The 21,013-nt window shown below is 52.8% G+C and overlaps 1 protein-coding gene across 3 annotated transcripts in view; it reads right to left on the bottom strand.

The window, feature by feature from the left end:
• Window positions 1-12,826: 12,826 nt before the first annotated feature.
• The window catches only part of HS1BP3 (HCLS1 binding protein 3), a 36,694-nt gene continuing 28,507 nt past the window's right edge, over window positions 12,827-21,013 (bottom strand). For all 3 annotated transcript variants that reach the window (XM_052648724.1, XM_052648726.1, XM_052648727.1), the window contains one exon: window positions 12,827-15,096. In XM_052648724.1, the coding sequence (XP_052504684.1) occupies window positions 14,829-15,096 (268 nt within the window). In that variant the 3' untranslated portion in view covers window positions 12,827-14,828. The remainder of the gene's footprint in view (window positions 15,097-21,013) is intronic.

Raw genomic sequence — 21,013 nt, 5'->3', positions numbered from 1 at the left:
ATGAGTGAAGTACTGATATATGCTATAACCTGCTGGGAATTGAAAACAGCATGCTAGTTGAAAGAAGCAAGAAATAAAAGGTGATATACATTCATCCCACTTGTATTAAAAGCCCAGAATAGGCAAATATCGAGAAAGAAAATGGATTAATGACTGCTTAGGGCTGAAGGAGCTGGGGGAATCAGCTAAGGGTTGTGGGTTTCTTAGATGAAGAAAATGTTCTAAAATAGATTGTGGTGGTGATTGAGCCACTTTGTGAATGTGACAAAACCCACGGAATTGTACTCTTTAAATGGGCGAATTGTACAGTGTGTGAATTATATCTCAATAAAGCTGTTTTTTTTAAAAAACTGTGAAGTCACCATGCTTGGCCCAATCTGTAGGCTGGGTATTAATGGGAACCCAAGTCTACATGGCAGCACCGAGGTGGGTTCCAACTCCAGCTTAGCCACTTCCCAGCTATGCAACCTCCTCAGAGAAATAGTTTTATCTTCCTAAAATGGAAACAGTGGTATGTGGTTCAAGGTGGGCTTGCTGGGTTTGCTGGGTGGAAGGGTCCTGGCGACTCAGTAGGAGCTGAATACACTGCTCCCTACAGGGCCTTCCAAGGCAGTTGCCCTTGAAAAGTGCAAAACTTCCTAAATGAGTGGGACCTGCAGACTGTCTTCATGAGAACTGACTACCATCGGCCTTGTTGATGTTTCAATATTTAAAAGATTCATCAGGCTTTAAAGCTCCGAGAAACTCAGGGAGGGTGCTAGAAGGCAGGAATGTAGCTGGGACCATCTTTTCTATCTCTGTTCCCTGGGAACCTGGTCCAGAGTGGGACTGGGTTTCATTGTCTTGGGAATGGTCTGAGAGGCAGCCTACTGCCCTCAGTGGTCATTCAGCTGTTTAACTCTCAGCTTTTCAGTCAATATCCTGCACTCTGCTTCTCTCAGCTCATGTACAAGCCACCCTCCTTTTAAACAATCCCCAGGGACAGCCCTGGATCGGGAGTTCTCAGTCATAAAAGTAATGGTCAGTTCCAGGCCCCTCGTGTTCATTTGGGAGACTGGGCACAGAGATGACTCTCCAGCCCAGTTCTCTGGAGGATTTGGAAGCATTTTTCTAGACCCTCCAGTGTGCTCCACTCTGCATCGCCTCAATTAATCCCAACAACCAACCTGTGATGTAGATATTACTTCTCCCTTATACAGACATGAACACAGAAAGTAAAGTCAAGGTCACATAGAGAGTAAACAAGCTGGATTCAAGCCCAGCTAGTCTGATGCCTAAACCCCTGCTTGTTCTCCTAGACTACTTCCCTAATTTCTCCATTTCAGAAGTTAAGAAGGTCACAGAGAAGAGGGGTCTCCTCACTTCCCCCACTCCAAGGGAGAGTCTGCTCCCAGACTCCAGATTCTCAGGATCTTCTGGGGCCTCACCTGCTTGTGCTGCCTGCCCTCATTTGCTCATTTCTCTCCCGTAACACTAGATTCTCTGTAGCTCAGCCTCCTCTGGTCTGACCCTCTCTAAACACGAGCTTGGGAACTTCCACTGAAACTCCCATGGGAGAAAAGGAATAAGAACTATGGATGCTCCCAGTTGCGAGCCTGGGTCTATCTCTCAGGATGCCTTTTGTTGCCAAGGAAAATGAAACAGATGTCTTGGAAATAGTTTCAAATGTTTCCTGCCAAACCAGGGGAGAGCCTGTCTTCAGTTTAGATGCAGCCAAGAAAGACAAGTCCCAGCCCTTAGCATTCCCAGGAAACAAGCAAACACACAAAACCTGGGAGGCCTATACTCCCAATGGCCTTTCTTACCAGGATTCAGCATCGGCTGTAAAAACATGCTGCCTCCCTCTGTCTTTACTGGCTTTACAGCTTCCATCCTCCATAGCCCTCCAGATTTCACATCACCCCCCTGGCCCCCATCATCAGATGACTCCTGGGCCTCATGGCCAGGCAGGGCAAGGCTACCTTCCTCACTGGGCTTGTTCCTCCATCAGGTCCTAGAAACACGTATATGTGTCTGTGTTAAAATATACACGACATAAAGTTTACCACTTGAACCGTTTTAAAGTGTACCATTCTGCGGTATTTAATACTTTCACAATGCTGTATAATTATTACACCATCTACTTCCAGAACATTTCATCACCCCAAAAGGAAAGCCTACACTCATTAAGAGAAAGTTTTCAGTCTTCCACAAAGTACTCTCTTATTGGCTCATCTCCCCACCCTGTTCAGGCTGCCTGTCTCCTTCCCTCACCCACTGCTCCCCCAAGGAAAACCACTCTTCAGTCTTGGCCACATCCTCCACTACCCACCTCTTGCCCTCTGCAATCCCATGAACTTCCCCATCCTTCAAATCTAGAGCTTTTTTGAGGAGTTCTCTGAACCTTAGCCCCATGGCCCCAGATAGGCAGTGTCTCTCCTAGTGGAGAAGGAAATGGCAACCCACTCCAGTCTTCTTGCCTGGAGAATCCCAGGGACTGCAGAGCCTGGTGGGCTACCGTCTATGGGGTCGCACAGAGTCGGAGACAACTGAAGTGACTTAGCAGGAGCAGAAGCTCCTCCCTAGTACTCTCATTTGGTCCTGACCATAAAGGGGACAGGAATGAATCACATAAATGCTGAAGTCTTGAAAAGCCCCTGTTTTTCGGAAGTCTGAGAGATCAGGCTTGCTGAAAAGAACTATGTTGGGACTTGTCTGACCACAGGGAAAAACAAATCACCAGTTCTTGCTGGCCTGATTGGCAGGAGCCCAGGGAGAACCAATTGCCATCCAAGAGACACAGGTGTTCCAGGGCACCTGTTCCATGGCAGGTGGAGCCTGGCAACTTGGCATGGAAAGCTTGCGGGCTGGACCCTTTGCTGTTTTCCCTCCTGGTTGCAGGGGAATACTGTCAGTGCCCACCCTGATACCCATGCCTCTGAGGCCAGGGACCTCTGTGAAGACAATGGCTCGAACCACACACACAGTAAAAAGCAGGCTTGGAGCCTAAGTCCTGAGACAAGAGCCAGATGAGCCTAGGACCATGAGCTCCTTCGGTTAACGAGAGGTCATCTCCTCACAGGAGCCCTCAGCATCTCTCTGAGGCCACAACCAACATTGTGCCTCAACCACTGCTGACGCTGACCAATTCCCAGGAGGACTGGAGAAAGCCGTCCTGACAGCGGGATGGTTACAATCCCCGCCTCAGGGCCGAGTGCACCCAGAGGAAACATGGATACGGAATTCTAAGAAATATAATCCATACTTTCAAGATTATATATATGTACATATGTTCTACAAATAGAATATATATATATTAAAATATCTACAGAACATTTGAAATTTGGCTACAATCTAGATCCCCAAAATGACTTTTTTTTTTGTGGCTGTGCTGCATGGCATGTGGAATCTTATTTCCCTGACCAGGGATGGAACTCTCATCCCCTGCATTGGAAGCACAGAGACTTAACCATTGGACTGGAAGTCCCAAGAAAGATTTTTGAATTGCAGAAAGTCGCAGTCATACAGATTTGCATTCTGAGGCCATAATGCAATAAGGCTAGAAATGAATTACAAAGAGATAATAAAAATTGTGCTAAAACCTTGGAAACAAAAGTACAAACATACTAACACTACTAGTATTTAAAATAGCTTTTCAGTTTTAAATAGGAACTAAAAACTACACATAAAAACTTCTTGGAAATTAATGAAAACAAGAACATTATGTGATAAAATCTATGGGATGGAGCCAAAACTCTGACAGAGGAAATTTTGTAGCCTTGTTTTAAAAATTAACAACAAAAAAGGAAAATAAAATGTGACTAAAAAAACTCAAAGGAGAAAAAGATAAAGCTAAAGTAGAAATGAACGAATTAGATGGGGAAAAAAGTAGTAAAGCAGATTTTTAAAACCCAAGACTGGTTCTCTGAAAAAATGAAAAGGATAAATTTCAGATGAATATAACCAATTAGAAAAAGAGAGAGAACACCACTAGAAATGAAAATTGGACCATAACCACAAACATGATGATAATTTTTAGAGTATGTTATGTATGTGAAATCTGGATGAAGTATACAATATTCTAGGAAAATATAAAGGATCAAAATTAACTTGAAAAAAATTAGAAAAACTTGAGCAGATTAATGTTCATGAAAAAAAAAGAAATAATTATCAGTGAAGTAAGTCCCTCCTAAGACCAGGCCCAGGAAGGATTACCTCTGAGTGGCAGATGAAGATGAAGCCCCAGTGGGGGAGGAGAGGAAGGGGTCGGCTTGGGGCGCTGGATGGAAAGTTTAAGCCCCAGCTCTGTCTTTTTTAACTCTTGGTCTGCTGTCCTGTTCTCTACCTGAGCCTGGAGACTCCACTGTTGGATTCAGTCTCTGTTGCCCTTCCCTGGTGGCTCAGAATCTGCCTGCAATGCAAGAGACCAGGGTTTGATCCCTGGGTCAGGAAGATCCCTGGAGGAGGGCATGGCAACCCACTCCAGTATCCTTGCCTGGAGAAGTCCATGGACAGAGGAGCCTGGTGGGCTGCAGTCCACAGGGTTGCAAGTGACTAACACACACACATACACACACATACACACGCTTTACTCTTCTCCCTCAACTAAACTTGGAACCTTTGAGCCTCAGGTCTAAAGGGGTCCTCCTCAAGCTGAGCCCAAAGGCACCAATGTCAAGAGAAAAAATGACTTCAAGAACAGGCAGGTGCATCAGCTGGACTGCTTCTCACTAATTAGTAATAATAACGCTTTCAGCTTAGATTAAGGGAAAATGAGGTGCTGTGTGTAAAGCTGCTGACCTGTAACCATGCAGCGTGTCCATGCTCATGTGATCATGGGACAGCACACACCTTCTGCCTCTCTGATCAAAGCCTGCAGCAGGAAGAGCCACCCCACCCCCAGGACCTACCTACTGCTCTATGAGAGGCTCGGTAAGCAGTCTTCTCCTCTCTGGCCCTTGAGAACTCTGCCAAAGCACTTCCTTGACCCCAGCAAACAAGGTTCCATGCATTTTCCAACCCTAAGGGAGAGCTGGTGGGCACCTCTGGCAGCACTGAAACCTGAAAACTGCTCCGGGGGTCCAGGTGGACCACTAGGTCTTCTCCCAGGAAGGCTCATTCTCATCAAGGCCCTTGCAGTCCAAGCCCCTGGGATTGATGAGGCCCTTGGGAGCAGCCTGGGCATGTTTTTCCAATCCTGAGGCCCTCAGCCTCATTCCACAAGGGGAGGGAATCCACGGATTTGCTCAGGCCATCTCACCTACCTCCGAAAGGTGGTGAACTGCCTTGTAATAAGTTCTCCACATCTGCCTGCCCCAGACAACATAGGGCTACAGGAAAGAAAAAGGAAAGTTGGAGGAGGAGAGATAGCCTTTGATGAACTATGCCAGTCAGCACCCAGGGCTTCCAGGCCTCGAGGATTTGGGCCTCTCATTTCCTCAGAGGACTCTGGGGGAGGGCCTCCCCTTCATCACGTGCCCCCAGCTTCCTCCCTCTATTTTGCACGTCTGCTGAACCACAAGCCCCTTCCACCACCAAATGTTCACTGAGCCTCAGCTGGAGCCCAAGGCACCTGGAGGCTGTGGCGAAGCTCACTAAAAGTAGGGCATGGTCTGGGGAGACAGAGCTGGTCTCCGAGACTGCTGAGTGTCTTCTGGACTAAAGAACTTTCTCACCGTGGCTCTTTTTTAAAAAACAAAAATCTATTTTTATATTTATATGTTATAAAAACAGTAAAATTGAACAGAAAATGCAGAGTCCCATGTTTTGAGGTCCATCTGCATCATTATATTATATCTACTAGTAGTCTCTTCCCCATTGCTGAGTAGTGTTGTACCGTAGGGGGCTTCCCAGGCAGTGCTAGTGGTAAAGAACTCCTGTGCCAGTGCAAGAGATAAAAGAGACTTGGGTTCGATCCCTGGGTCAGGAAGATCCCTTGGAGGAGGGCATGGCAACCCACTCCAGTATTCTTGCCTGGAGAATCCCATGGACAGAGGAGCCTGGCAGACTACAGTCCATAGGGTCACAAAGAGTTGGACACAACTAAAGCGACTTGGCAGGCACGCACACACATTACACTGTATGGATGTACCTGCTAAGTCTATATTGCCTTGTGATGGATATTTGGGTTGTTTCTGTTGGTTGTGGGTGGGGTTGTTTTGAGTAACTGCTGCCATGGACATCTATGTGTAAGCCTTTGCGGGCGTGGCTTTTCAAAGGGGTTGCTGAACACCCTCTGCCCAACGGTTGCCCTTGAGTGAACCAGGGATGATGAGGAAGTTGGCGGCGTAGGCTCCAGGCGAAAAGAGGAAGGGGTGTCAGTGCTGAGGCCCCTCACGCCCTCCTCACAGTCCAATCAGGCCACAAGGCTGCCAGAAAACTCTCCTTGACCTTCCCTTTCTAGTCCTGCCCTGCCAGTTGCTCTGAACAATAGGTCGGGGCCGGGAGAGGGAAGTGTGGTGTTTATTTCCTTGTCTCCGTGGTGACGGGAGGGCTGCACCAGGTCTGGAGTGTGGGGGTTGTAGGGATGAGCTCCTGGGGTTATTAGGACTCTGCATCGGAATGACATTTTCTAGCAGCTCACTTCCAGCATGTTCCATCTACTGTGCTTCCTTGGCCTTCCAAGGCCCATTCAGATCTAGGCTCCTGCTTACCTCCCAGAGCCTGCAGACACAAGGCACCTCAGCACCAGGGCCCCTTAGTGGGTCTCTGATGACATCACCGACTCAACGGACATGAGTTTGAGCAAACTCCAGGAGAGAGTAAAGAACGCGGAAGCCTGGCGTGCTATAATTCACAGTGTCGCAAAGAATCAGACACGACTTAGCAACTGAACAACAACAACAACAAATAGTTTTGCGTGTGGTTCTCTCATGATCCCTACCCTGTGAGACAGCAGGAGGAGACTGTCTCAGCCCTCTAGGCAGATGGGCAGATAGTGGTTCAGAGAAGCTGAGAGGTTGCCATAGATTGACCCAGCCTCTCCTCTCTCCTACACCCATCCTGATACAGAAGCCCCCGATGGCATCCCTTTCTACCCAAAGGTCTGGCTCTCATTCCAAATTCCTTATAGCACAAAAAACAACCAACAACTCAATGTAATTTTGACTATCAGTTCACATAAAATGTGTACTGATCAAAGTGAAAAGTGAAGTTGCTCAGTCGTGTCCAACTCTTTGCAACCCCATGGACTGTAGCCTACCAGGTTCCTCCATCCATGGGATTTTCCAGGCAAGAATACTGGAGTGGGTTGCCATTTCCTTCTCCAGGAGATCTTCCTGACCCAGGGATTGAACCCGGGTCTCCCGTATTGTAGGCAGACACTTTACCGTCTAAGCCACTGATCAAAGAAGTTCACAGATATTAACTTTCTCCCTAAAACTACCCTAATGAAGCAGGTACAGTTATTATCCCCATTTTACAGGTGAAGAAACTGAGGCACAGAGAGAGTAACTAACTGACCCAGTACCACACAGCGAGGTGGCTGGAGAACCAGGAGCTGGCCCACACTTTCAGCCACTGCCCTCTGCTGCCCATGGATTTTTTTTTTCTTGTTTGTTTCATTTTCCAGTCATTAATTTTCTTAATGGTTTTACTGAAGTAGAAATTACTGGTATAATTTAAAATTCACTCCCTTAGAGTGTACAATTATAGGATTTCACTTAATTTAGAAAATTGTGTAACTATTACAACAAACCAATTTTAAACATTTCCCAATCCCCTCCCCAGCCCCCCAAAAGATCCTTTGTGTCCATTGGTCACTGTTTCAACCCCCAGTCAAAGGCAACTACTAATCTTCTTTCTGTTTCTATAGATTTGTCATCTGGAAATTTCTTATGCAATATATGGTCTTTTGAGCCTGACTTCTTTACCTCAGTGTAATGTTACTGAGGTTGATCTGTGTTGTAGCATGTCATTCCTTTTTGTTGCTGAGTAATATTCCGTTGTGTGCCTGTTCCATATTTCATTTATCCATTCACTAGCTGATGGACTTTGAGTGGTTCCACTCTGGCCATGATGAACAAAGCTGCTGTATTTGTGCACAAGTCTTTGTGTGGACGTATATTTCCCTTTCTCTTTGGGTATATTCCTAGAAGGGGGGATGATGCGCTTTGTTGTAAATCTATGCTCAGCTTTTTAAAAACCTGCCAAACTTCTCCCCCATCCCCGCCAAGGTGGTGCAACATTTTCCATCCTCATTTCTGTAGATTTTATATAGTCTGTGAGGCCAGGGTTCCAATCCTATGCCCACCCTAGGGTCACCCATGCAACCTGACCGAGCCTCATTAGAGCCTCAGGCAGGAGAAGGAGGCCCTCAGGCCAGAGGTCGAGTTGAGCCTCCGCTGCTCCTGGTGGTCCGAGAGACAGGTGGATAGGAAGTTAGCTGTTCTGAGCTTATGGCTGCAGGCGGGAATGTTGGGAGGAGGGATAGCTAGGGAGTCTGGGATGGACATGTACACACTGCTGTATTTAAAATGGATAACCAACAAAGACCTACTGTATAGCACAGGGAACTCTGCTCAATATTATGTGGCAGCCTGGATGGGAAGGGAATTTGGGGGAGAATGGATGCATGTATATGTATAGCTGAGTCCCTTTGCTGTTCACCTGAAACTCTCAGAATATTGTTAACCCCAATACAAAATAAAAAGTTTTAAAAAATAAACTAGCTGTTACACTCAGAAAAAAAATTGTCTTCTGGGACTGAGAACCCTTCTTAGGGAGAAATGAGCCAAGTGGCTATTAGACCGAAAGGAGAAACAGAAACATACACGTGGAAAAGCCAAGAGCAACCTTGTCAAGGGAAGAAAACCAGCTTGAGAAACCGAGGCTGAGGCAGACCCCTCGGGCGCCCGCGAGTTGGCCAGCAGCAGCTCTCAGGCTCTGGAAGCTAGTCCAGCCACCTGCTTTGTCGAGACTCTTCCATCTTCCTCAGGGGCCCAGAGGGAGGGTGATGGGTGCTGAGGGGAGGGCAGACGCCCAGGAAAGCCATCAGGAGGCTCTGGAGCCAGGGCTCCAAGCAGGAGGCACAGCGGGTCCCCAGGAAAGGCCCTCAGAGCCGGGCGACCCCCCGGGGAGCAAGTCCCAGCCCGCAGTGAGCCAGGACGACGGCTCTGAGCGCTGCTCCGTCTCCATGTTGTCTCACACGGTGCTCTAGAGTCATTCTTGCTAAGATTTGAAGAAGTTTCGACATTTCTGGTGGCAGCCACAAATGAAAGAAATCTAACCCTGGCACCAGGAACGTGTGCAACTGAGGTTCCTCCCTTCCGGCTCCCTCCCCGACCCGCCCATCCCCTCCTCAGACAGAGTGGGAGGTGGGAGAGGGGTGGGAGTGATGCTGGGCACTGCTGAAATGCAGCGCCAACAGGGCCATCACAGAGGCCCCGGCCTGGACAGGACAAGGTGGGACGCTGCCTGTCTCAGCTCACTCCTGAAAGGCATCCACTCAGAGAAGAGGTCATCAGACCCACTGGGGGCCTGCCGTTGCCCTGGAGGAGGAGCATGATGGCCCAGGGGGTCAGGCCCTGGGCTCTACAAGTCACATCCTCAGTGCATCCTGCTCCCACCACTGGACACAAGCGATGTACACAGACCCAGGACTGTTGTTAGTGGTGGGGAGATTTCCCCAAATTTGGTGTAATATAAAGGCTTCAAGCCCACATGGTACCAGACAGGATCCCATAAGCCTGGAAGCTGATACAGGAGATAAGAATGTCCTCACTTCTGCACTCAGGTAACTCAGCCTCCTGAAAGGTACCATACCCTTTGGGACTGAAATGGGTGGAAGAGTGTTCCCCTTAAAACTCCTGTCCACACGGAACCTTGTGAATGCGAACTTATTTGGAAATGGGGTCTTTGCAGAGGTAACTAAGGGGAAATGAGGTAATGCTGGATTCGGTGGTCCTGATCCACCGAATCCTTATCCACCGGTGACTGACTTACAAGAACAGGGAAAATTTGGACACAGACACAGACAGGATGCGGAGGAGACCACGATGTGAAGACAGAGACACACAGGGAGGAGGCCATGTGAAGACAGGGACTGCAATGATGGAGCTACAAGCCAAGGATTGCCAGCAACCTCCAGAAGCTGGAAGAAGCAAGGAAGGATTCTCCCTAGATAGCATGGCCCTGCCGAGATCTTGATTTTAGACTTCTGGCCTCCAGAACTGAGAGGGAATAAATTGCTGCTGTTTAAAGCCACCCAGTTGGTGGTACTGGCCACAGCCACCCTAGGAAATGAACACAGGGACCAAGGACTGGGGTCATGTGGCATGTAAAATGGCATGTGCTGGACCAGCAGGGGGTGGGGGGCGGGCAAAGAGGGCTGCATGGGAGGAAGCGAGTTGCAGTTGTGTCTGCTGTTTGGGCAGGTGGCCCAGAGAACAGAACAGAACCTACGGCTCAACGTGGCTCATGGTGGATTTGCCTTTGATGGCTCATGTTTCCCTCTTTTTGCATCCTCCACCGTGCCTGGAACAGGTACTGCAGGAAACGTTCACTGGCTGGGCCGCCCTGATCTCTCTTGCCCTGCGTCCCTGGAGCACCAAGGTCTCCACAGTCTTTGCCTCCTTCTGCTTCATGCTGCATCGTTTCGTGCACTTTTCTCGCTTTCTGCATTTGCTTATTCACCAAACTGACTGGTGCCCAGCATGATGGGGAGCTTCTAGACTGGAAGGGCTGACCTGCATCTCCCCTGTCCCTCAACCCATCTGATTCCACGGGTGCCACAGGTCACAGTGCCTGCACACGGTAGGTGCCATTAAATGCTTAGTGTTTTTGGATGAAACTTGGCATGTGAAGAAACAGATGTGACTGGCTAGCTGCACTGGAGAAAGCTAACCCAGCTTTCCTTAAAAAGGAATTTGGAGGCTGCTGCTACAAACATTTGCTGAATTAGCAAAGAAGCATCGGCACCTCTGAAAGTTGTCACCAGGAATTCTTGCTTACCGAGGCTATGTGCTGAGCCCATAATCCCCGCTCCAGAAGTGCAGCTCTACCTTGAGTGCGACCTGAGAAATGAACCCCCTTGACTCTCACTGGGGGCCAGAGCTGTGTTAAACCAGAGCAGAGGCATGAGCACTGTGTTCCATGGTGTACGCACCAGGCTGTACACCTGGGTCCCCTTCACCACAGCATACACAGCAAGATGCCTGGACGTCCACGTCGGTGCCCGCAGCTGGAGGCAAGGCTGAGCTGAGGCTTGTCAGTGCCTCTGACCACCCTGTCACGTCCACTACACCCATCTCATCCTGGGCAGGGGGCCCTCTGGGATGAACTGGAGTGACCAGACACAAATAGGATGTTACAGTCTACTTGGCCCAAGGAAGTCTCTTCACTCAGCACTGCATGGCGAGGGGATATCATACAGCTGAGCTGAACGACTAAATCCCTCCAGGCCCACGAAGCCTGGCCCTTTGGTCAGCTGGCCCCAACTGTGAGGCCTCAGGGAAGGGTTTGGAGCGATCACAGTTTGCAATGAACAGCACCATCCATAACTTAACACCAAGAGGTCAATCACTCAAGGGGGCTCTGGGCATTGACCACGTCTGCTCTGGGTGGCCGTCAGCCCACACAGAGACGCAGCAGCGCTGGGAGGCGCCTGTTGTCCAGCCAGGGCCACTGGCCAGAAGGCAGTTCTGCTTCCCTTCTCTTGTTCGCAGGTGATGCTCCGCTGGGCAGCTGGTGAACTGGAGAGCGGAGCGTGACTTTCACACAAGGTTTCCCTGGAGACAAAGCCTAACACCGAAGGTTGAAGCCACCGCACGGAGTGTATCAACACCACCAAACTGGCCATTGGGCACGAGGGCCACGGAGCCCTGAGAGGCACCTGGACTTCTGCTGGCTCCTCTGAGTCTTGTGAGAGAGCTCAAGCCTTGGGGCCACCCCAGGGCACACGGAGGTGGGCTCCAGGGTGTTACCGGAGTCTGTCGTGCCCCCGTGGAGCTTGACTCCCGGCCCGGCGGGGTCAGGCATTACGATGGGGACTTTCCAGAAGAACAGGCCGGAGTTCCCAGCTTCCTGAGAGGAACAATGGGGGACAGGAGTGGGGGGCCCCCGCAGCAGCCGGTACATCCTGTCTACAGGGCTCACACGGCTTCTAAACAAACAAACGCTGCCCTCCATGGTGTTCCCTTTCCTTCTATGGTGAGCTCTCCGCTGCAGGCTTGTGGGCTCTGCAGTCCTTCTCAGAACAGCCCCTCTGCTGGTCCCTCGGAACCACGACATCCCCACTCGGAGCTTAGCTGCAAGATCCAAAGCCAAGTAGTTGGGGGAGGCCAGGTGGGCTCATGGACTGCCCTGCGTGAAGCTCCCTGGCTCCCGGGGACCCATTTCTAGGTCTCCAGAGGGCTGTCTGCTCAGAACCTCTGGATCCCGGGCAGGAAATGGCATGTCAGAATCTGACTCCAGGAGGAGAGCAGAGTCCAGGGCAGGTCTGGATATGGAGGGATATGTGTATTTGGCAGGGCTGTCTGGTGTCAGAGCCGAAAGCGCCTCAGAACGGCCTGGTCAAGCCCAGACCAGTCCTCACACTGAGGAGAGGGGTATGAGGTCTGGAGAAGGGAAAAGTCCTCTTTCCAAGCCAGCGTTGGCTGAGCAGTTACTGACTGATGACCCCACCCGGCCTGGGGCTCTGGCCCCTCTGCCTACGTTTTATACATGGGGATCCTCGCTCTGCCTGGCCCCTCCCTGTCCAGCAGCAGCCTGGAAGCCTCTACATACCCCAGGTCCTTCTGGGGCAGCTCCCCTTGTTGAGCCCACTGTTGTAACGACAGCCCCCACGTGGTCTTCCATCAGCCCGGGCACAGAAAAGATCGCCACTAACAAACAGGGGATGAGCCTCGACATGGACTTTTTATTGGATGACCGGGTCCTGGGTTGGCTGGTAGGTCACAGAGCATCAGTATCCTGAGGCACGCGTCTCTGTTGAGGGGGTCCCAGTGGCTGGCCCCCTGGGAGGAGGCCAGGCTCACAGTGGACAAAGCCACCCCAGAGTGGTGGGTTCTGCCTGTGACCCTCACTGGAGGACCAGCGCTCCCCGCCCTGGGCTCCTGCCAGCAACATCCTCTGTTCCTATGTCACATGGGGGAGTGGGGTGCAGTGGAGGGGAGAGGGCCAGGGAGGGACAGGCCCAGAGGAGAGAACAGAGAGGGGAAAGAACCTGAGGAGGCCCCTCATTGTGCCTTCCTTCGGGGGCCGTCCTGCAATCAGACAGGTGCAGACCCCAGGGCAGGGTGGGGGTGTCCACCTGTGCTTGAGGGTTGGGGGTGTGAAGGCCTGGCAGTGAGAGGGAAGAGGAGTGACACGTGCTGGGGGTCCCCGGGGAGAGCACCCTCGGGACAAGGTAAGGCGGGGAGAGGGGGCCCCCAGAGCCACCTGTTTCTTCTCACCCTGGCACATGCTGGGGGAGCCGATGGCCTTTTCACGAGGGTGCATGAGACACAGGACAGATTGAGTGCTCCCACCTGCCTGTGGGTCCTGGCACAGGGCGGCAGGTGCTACAGACAGAGACTAACACCAGCCCTGGTTGGTGGGGGGACTTCCTCAGGGTTGGCTGTTGGTCCCGATCAGGAAGGGCCTGGGGTCCTACCCCCAAACCCCACCGTCCAATCCTCTTGTCAAACAGCACAACCCCAGGGACGAGAATGGTTGCATTTCCTTAAAAACCTGTGTTTCGTTAAAAACTAACTCTGAAAGTGAAGAATATATCAAAAAAGGCATTCTTTTCTCCATTAAGCATCACTCATTCACGGAGGATTTCCTGAGCGCCGCAGCATGCCCTGACCCCTGTACTGGGGCGTGGGCCTCGGGGAGAGGTCTAAGGCACTGACTGGTTCTGCCGGGGCCAGGGCTCCTGCTTCTGGGAAGGGGCTCCCACGGCAGGAAGGCCAGAGAGCAAGTCCAGACCCCAAGGACGGGGGGAGGCCTGACAGACAAATCCACCGCCGGACAGAGGGAGCCTTCAAGAGCAGCCCGAGAGCAGCCAGCCCAGGCCTGCCGTGAAAGGGAGGGGCAGCTGGGCTGCAGGTGGACCCAGAGGACGTGGGGCCCACTCTGCTAGAAGCCACGAGGGTGGACACTGGTTCTACGGCCGGAGGCCCAAGAAGGCTGTGGTCTGGCCAGGCCTGCCCTAGGAAAGGAAGGGGGAGGAGACGGAGAGATTTGTCAGGCCGTCCACACTCCGGGGGCAGAGCCAGACCTGATGTCTCCCTCGAGCTTTGGCACACGGGAAGGAAGGCACCCTGCTCAGCGCACTGGTAAGCAGAGGTGGCTCAGGGCCAGCCATCCCAGCCAGGCCCTTCCAGGCCCCCACTCAGCATCGCTCTCCTGGGGACCTTCCCATGGCCTGCAGGCCTCCGGGGGCTGTACTGACCGGAAATTGCAGGTGCCTTGGCGTGCAGACTCCTACCCCAACCCCAAGTTGGCCAGGGTATCCCCCTCCCGTGCTAGGGCTGCCAGACTCGGTGGGCACAAGTGGGCAGAAAAGTTTCCCTGCCCTGAGCAGAGCCTCCCTGCCCCTCCACCACAGTCCCATGACATCCTAGGGGTTTGGGCTCCTGGTGAACAAGCCTCCCACGTGTCGCCCCCTCCCATCCATGCGGCTGAGACAACCGAGGCTCCAGTTCCTCTGGTGACCTTGCTCTCTGCATTGTGCAGGTTCTATGACCCCGCAGGCCCTGAGAACAAGGAAGAAGGCAGTACAGGGGTCCTCTGATCTGGGCTTCCACCCTCCCTCCCTTGGGAATAGGTTGGTTCTGGCCCTGCAGGGCAAAGCCTGCTCCTCACCAGGCGCCCCTCTACGGGAGAGGGTCTGCTGGCCCAGGAACAGCCTGGGGGCTGGGGGTTGGTCAGAAGAGGCTGGGGGCAGCCTGGCCAGGCGCGGCATGGTCCCGGATGTACTGCAAGATGTCCATCTCATCCATGGCTTGGATCTGCTGCTGCTGCTTCCGCTGCTGCGTGGCCGCCGCCTCAGGTGGACCCGCTCTGGGGGGCATGGCTGGCTTTCTGGGCAGCGCTGGCTTGGCGGCCACTGGAGGCTTGGGCTTGGGCCGGGGCTTGGGCTGAGGTTTGGGCTCAGCCCCCAGGTTCAGAATCTGGTCCAAGTCCTCTTCAACTCTAGAGAAGCAGAGGGAGAAGTCCTTGGGCAGAGCCTGCTGCAATAGGAACAAGGTTCCCCGGCCACTGCAGGGCCCCACAGGGCACTGTCCCCACTCCCTCCTGCCACATGCCACCCCCCCAGCCTGGCCCTCCCGCCCGCCCCGCCCCACCCCTGGGGAGGAAAGGAAGGGCAGGCCTCTCCTTCCATGTAGCCCCACAGCCTGGGATAAGGAGAGCTGGCCCCTCAGCATCCTCTGCAGAATGGCTTCTCGGGGAACCCCACCCTAGACAAGCCAGCTTCCTCAGGTGACTTTTCCTTCCGCCCCTCAAGAAGTTAATAGCTGCCACATTCGGAGCTCCTGCTCTGGGCCAAGGAGCTTGTTTCATCCCCTGACGACCCCTGGGGATGTTCAGCCCCATCTTCGCCCAGCAGAGGTGGATGCTCAAGTCCCAGGAAGCTGAGCCACCTGCCTGAGGTGACAGCATGTGATGGGCCCCAAGTTGGAACCAGAAGCGCTGACGTCAGGAGCTGAGCTCTCATCCAGACCCAAGTTTGGCAAGAGAAAGAATGAACGAGGGGCTCTGAGCAGTGGTGGGGTGGGGTCTGCCTGCCCATGGTGTCGCCCGGTGGGCCACCTGTGCGCTGGACAGGCCACCCCCCACCCCGGAGGGCTGGAGCTGGCCACGCCCTGGACCGGACAGCCCATCAGTGAGTGGGACTGAAGGTCAAGGCAGGGTGACAGTCACACGGGACCAGCCAAGTCCTGAACGGCTGGAAAGAAAGTCACCCTGCTCTGCTCTCTGTCCAAGCGAGCGCCCGCTTTCAGCGACACCACACGTCACAGCCATCTCCCATCCATTAATTCATCTAGTAATCAAAGACCCTGATGCCGGGAAAGATTGAAGGCAAAAGGAGCAGAGGGCAGCAGAGGATGATATGGTTTGTTCAACTCAGTTCAGTCGCTCAGTCGTGTCCGACTCTTGGTGACCCCAAGAATCGCAGCACGCCAGGCCTCCCTGTCCATCACCAACTCCCGGAGTCTACTCAAACTCACGTCCATCGGGTCGGTGATGCCATCCAGCCATCTCATCCTCTGTCGTCCCCTTCTCCTCCTGCCCCCAATCCCTCCCAGCATCAGGGTCTTTTCCAATGAGTCAACTCTTCATATGAGGTGGACAAAGTATTCGAGTTTCAGCTTTAGCATCAGTCCTTCCAATGAACACCCAGGACTGATCTCCTTTAGGATGGACTGGTTGGACCTCCTTGCAGTCCAAGGGACTCTCAAGAGTCTTCTCCAACACCACAGTTCAAAAGCATCAATTTTCCGGCGCTCAGCTTTCTTCACAGTCCAACTCTCACATCCATACCATGCATGACCACAGGAAAAACCACAGCCTTGACTAGATGCACCTTTGTTGGCAAAGTAATGTCTCTGCTTTTGAATATGCTATCTAGGTTGGTCATCACTTTTCCGATGGTTAGACAGCATCAATAGCATCAGTGGTTAGATGACTCAGTGGACAGGAATCTGAGCAAACTCTGGGAGACAGTGAAGGGTGGGGAGCCGGCCATGCTGCAGTCCACAAAGGCAGCAAAGGAGCAGATACGACTCAGCAATCGAACATCAACAATCCCGAGACAGTGCCTGGCAGCAGATAACAGCTCCGTTTTGCAGATGTGAAAACCAGGGGCACAGGAAGGTGAAGGGCCCGGTCGGGGGCCCACAGCCAGCTGGGGATGAGGGAGGGAGGGCACAGGCACTGGAGGCAGGAGACCAGGGGGCCTCACACAGGCCACATTGCCTCTCCAAGCTTTGATTCCCCATCTGCCAAATGGGAACAAGCGGCATCACCCCCACAGGGCTGTAATTCCATATGCAAGACACACAGTCCAGCAGGCAGAGTGCAGTTACCTTCCTCATCCTGCCACTCCCCCCTGCCTGGCCCTACATCTCCCCACCTGTGAACTGGATCCAGCTCAGACACCGGCTGGGCTGAGTAAAGGCAGGAGCAGAGGGGCGGGGCCTCTGGTCAGAACAACTCCTGGCCACACAGGACCTGACAGAGGCCTGCATGAGGGTGGAGGTGCCCTTCCTGGGAAGGGCTGACTGCCAGGTACTGAAGGAGCTGTTACCTGCCTGCTTCCCGGGTCAACCTCCCATGATGGGTCACAGACCCACCAGGAGAGTGCAGAGCTTCCTATGGAGGGCAGAGAAGTGAGCAAAAAGGGGTCCTTCAGACCCAGAGTGACTGGCCCATGCCAGGTCTTGAAGGAGTGACTTCCAGGCAATCCCTGAAGGCATTACAGGCTGCTCCTGGCGAGCTTAGCTCAGCTGTCCCGGCTCCCTCCAAGTGGCTGCCCTTCCTCAAGCTCCCCTGGACAGGTGCTGGCACATCCCATGTCCTCCACTGGAGGCTGGGTGCCCAGGAAAAGCTCTGAGAGGCTGAACTACTTTCAAACAAGGAAACAGAGTGGCAGCTAAAAGCATGCATCAGAATTCAGGATTTACACTGCTTGGCATAGCAGTGATGCTCTATAGCTAAACAGAAGCTGGATTTGCTGAGTTGGGAGGTGGGGCAGCTGCACTGGGGATCCAGGTGGCCACCCAGCACCCCTCACCAAGCACTCCATTTCCAGCTGGGCTCCCTGAAAGTGAAAGTGTTAATCGCTCAGTCATGTCCAACTCTTTGTGACCCCATGGACTGTAACCCACCAGGCTCCTCTGTCCATGGGATTTTCCAGGCAAGAATACTGGAGTGGGTTGCCATTTCCTTCTCCAGGGGATCTTCCTGACCCAAGGATCGATCCCAGATCTCCCTCACTGCAGGCAGTTTCTTTACCACTGAGCCACCAGGGAAGCCTGGGTTCCCTGAGTCATGGCTAGAAACAGCTCCCACTGATGCAAGGTTCAGCTCCTCTCTCTTCCAGGCCCTGAAGGCGTGAGGCCAATCACTGAGGGGCTGGAGAGAGGTCTGAAGACCCCTGGCCCACTCCTCCTCCCCAGGTCCCTGCAGAGGACAGAGCTCGACTGAATACCAAAGCTGGGGCCCCATGGCAAGAAGGAATGGGGGTGTCTCAGACTCCAAACCCTATTCAAATGCTCCCCCCGCCAATACTGCTTGGGAGGGCTGAGGCCAGCTGTGGAATGAACGGGTGAGGAAAGCATTGGAGGATGAAAGAATATGAGAAAGTTCATCATAAAGACACCTGATCACCACCTGGAGAGTCCCAGGATGCACATAAAGAAAAACAAAATATGGTTCCTGCTCTCAAGAGGGTAATTCCTTCTTCACCAGATGTCTGACAGAGTGAAGGCAGGGCCACAGACTCACATTCTCTAAAGCAGTGACTCCCAGAGTGGCCTGGGGGATATAGGAGGCATTATTCACGAGAGGGTCCCAGGGACCAACTGGAACGTGAACTGCCATGTGGTCTTCCCCTCGAGCCACGTGTGCCCACACAGTACAGGTGCAGAAAGCCCTGCTTAACCCTGGTGTTGCCCCAGCCCTCTGGCCACAGGAAGACTTTGAAGGTGATACCTTTCAACTCCCCCAACCCAGCGTTCTACAGAATGCGGTCTGAAAGAGTGTGTGTGTGTGTGTGCTGAGGTCTCACTCTGGTATGTCTGTGTGTGTCTGTGTGTGTGTTTGTGCAGGCTGAGGTCGTACTGGGGTGTGTGTGTGTGCGTGCGCATGTACGCTGAGGTCACATTGGGATGTGTCTGTGTGTGCATGCATGTCTGTGTGCTGAGGTCGCACTGCGGGGTGTGGGTGTGTGTATCTGTATGCATGCTGAGGTCACACTGGGATGTGTGTGTATGTGTGTCTGTGTGCTGAGGTTGCACTGTGGTTATGTGTCTGTGTGTGTGCATGCTGAGGTCACACTGGGATGTGTGTGTGTGTGTGTGTATGTGCATGCTGAGGTCACACTGGGATGTGTGTGTGTGTATGTGCATGCTGAGGTCACACTGGGATGTATGTGTGTCTGTGTTTATGTGCTGAGGTCACACTGCGGTATGCGTCTGTGTGTTTGTGCTGAGGTCACACTGGGATGTGTGTATCTGTGTGTGTGTGTCTGTGTGCTGAGGTTGCACGGCGGTGTGTGTCTGTGTGCTTGTGCTGAGGTCACACTGGGATGTGTGTGTCTGTGTGCTGAGGTCACACTGGGATGTGTGTGTGTGGGTGTGTGCACGCTGATTTCACACTGGGATGTATGTCTGTGTGTGTGTGTCTGTGCTGAGGTCACACAGGGATGTGTGTGTGTGGGTGTGTGCATGCTGAGGTCACACTGGGATGTATGTATGTGTGTGTGTGTGTCTGTATGCTGAGGTCGCACTGCGTGGGGTATGTGTCTGTGTGTGTGTTTGTGCTGAGGTCACACTGGGATGTATGTGTAATGGATTTAATATTGATACAAACGAGGCCCAAAGGTCTCACCGGCTCTGCCCCTGTAGGACACGCTGCATCCTCAGGACAGCAGAGGCTCCCAGGGCTGACCTTCCCTGGGCCTCAGAGTCAGCCGAAATGCAGAACAACAGTCCCAGTTTCTCCCAGGGAGGACCACTGCCAGGACGTCCGCGGCAAGGATGCAAGGATGAGAGCGAACAGCTGCCCGGGGCCTCAGGGACGTGTAATGACAAGGAGCCGTCGCAGTGACTCAGGCCCGGCGGGCACTCAGGGGGGCTAACAGCCCATGGCTGCTAACGAGGGTGCGGATGACAGTCTCCCGGGACCTCCGGCCGGCACCACGTAACTGTTCCTGGAAAGAGATGGCTCGACGTCCTGTAATCGCCAGGCTCAGTCTGCATCCCGGGGACGTGGATGACATGACGATGGGAGGCAGGGACACACGGTGCCGAGGGTGCTGAGAAGGCAGCCCCATGAGCCCAGGGAGAGCCTGCTGGGCCCGAGGCGGCAGGCAGTCTGCCAGCCTCTCCTCCTCCGAGCGCTCAGGGTCCCGGCAAGGTGGGAGGACCGGACTCAGGCAGGCTGACCCGGTTCCTCATCCTGTTACTTGGGACCTATGGCCTTGGGCCAGTTACCTCTCCCACCCTCCACTTTCTGTAAAAAGGAGATAACAGCACCTACGTGGGGGGGTGGGGGATGGGGGTGGGGAGAGGATGCTCTTATGAGGATCAAGTAAGATAACACGTAAAGAGCCTGGCACACTTGTCTGAGGCACAGCATGTACCCTGTGGCAATCAGTCTTGCACATTTTGTCAATCAACCTCCCTCTAACAGATTAAGTCTCATTCTCCCTTCTGTAAGATCCCCCGGAGAAGGAAATGGCAACCCACTCCAGTATTCCTGCCTGGAGAATCCCATGGACAGAGGAGCCTGGCAGGCTACAGTCCATGGGGTCGCAAACAGTTGGACATGACTGAGTGACTAACACGTTCCCCACTGTAAAATCTGCTGACGGGCTCCTGCTGCTGTCCAGAACATCAGGACTTTGCTCCCTGCGGGTGAGCTGTATGCTACCACAAGTCATTTTTGTTTTCAAACCTATTTATGCCAGTTATACTTGCTCTTGGAATTACAGAATTTAATTATTTTTTATATAAACTGCTTGCATAAATGAAGTTCTTTCTAGAACTTGCTAAGCGGCTAACACTCCCTTGACCCCTCCCTCCAGCCTTTCCACTGAATCCCCTTCACTGCCTCCCAATCAATCAGCTCTCATCCACAGGCTCCCACCTTTTTAAAAAAAATTATTTATTTATTTAGCTGCATCAGGTCTTAGTTGCAGCATGTGAGATCTAGCTCCCTAACCAGGGAACAAACCTCGGTTCCTTGCATTGGGAGCTTGGAGTCTTAGCCACCGGGCCACCAGGGAAGTCCTGGGCTCTCACCTTTGATGGGTCAGGATTCCCTCCCTCAGAGCCCAAGGATGCTAAAGTGCTACCACCCGGGGAAGAGTCTGTGGTTCCGTGGT

Source organism: Budorcas taxicolor, chromosome 11, assembly GCF_023091745.1.
Source record: "Budorcas taxicolor isolate Tak-1 chromosome 11, Takin1.1, whole genome shotgun sequence".
NCBI lineage: Eukaryota > Metazoa > Chordata > Mammalia > Artiodactyla > Bovidae > Budorcas > Budorcas taxicolor.
Note: the sequence above shows the minus strand (reverse complement) of the source record. Positions and strands in the feature narration are given on the sequence as shown.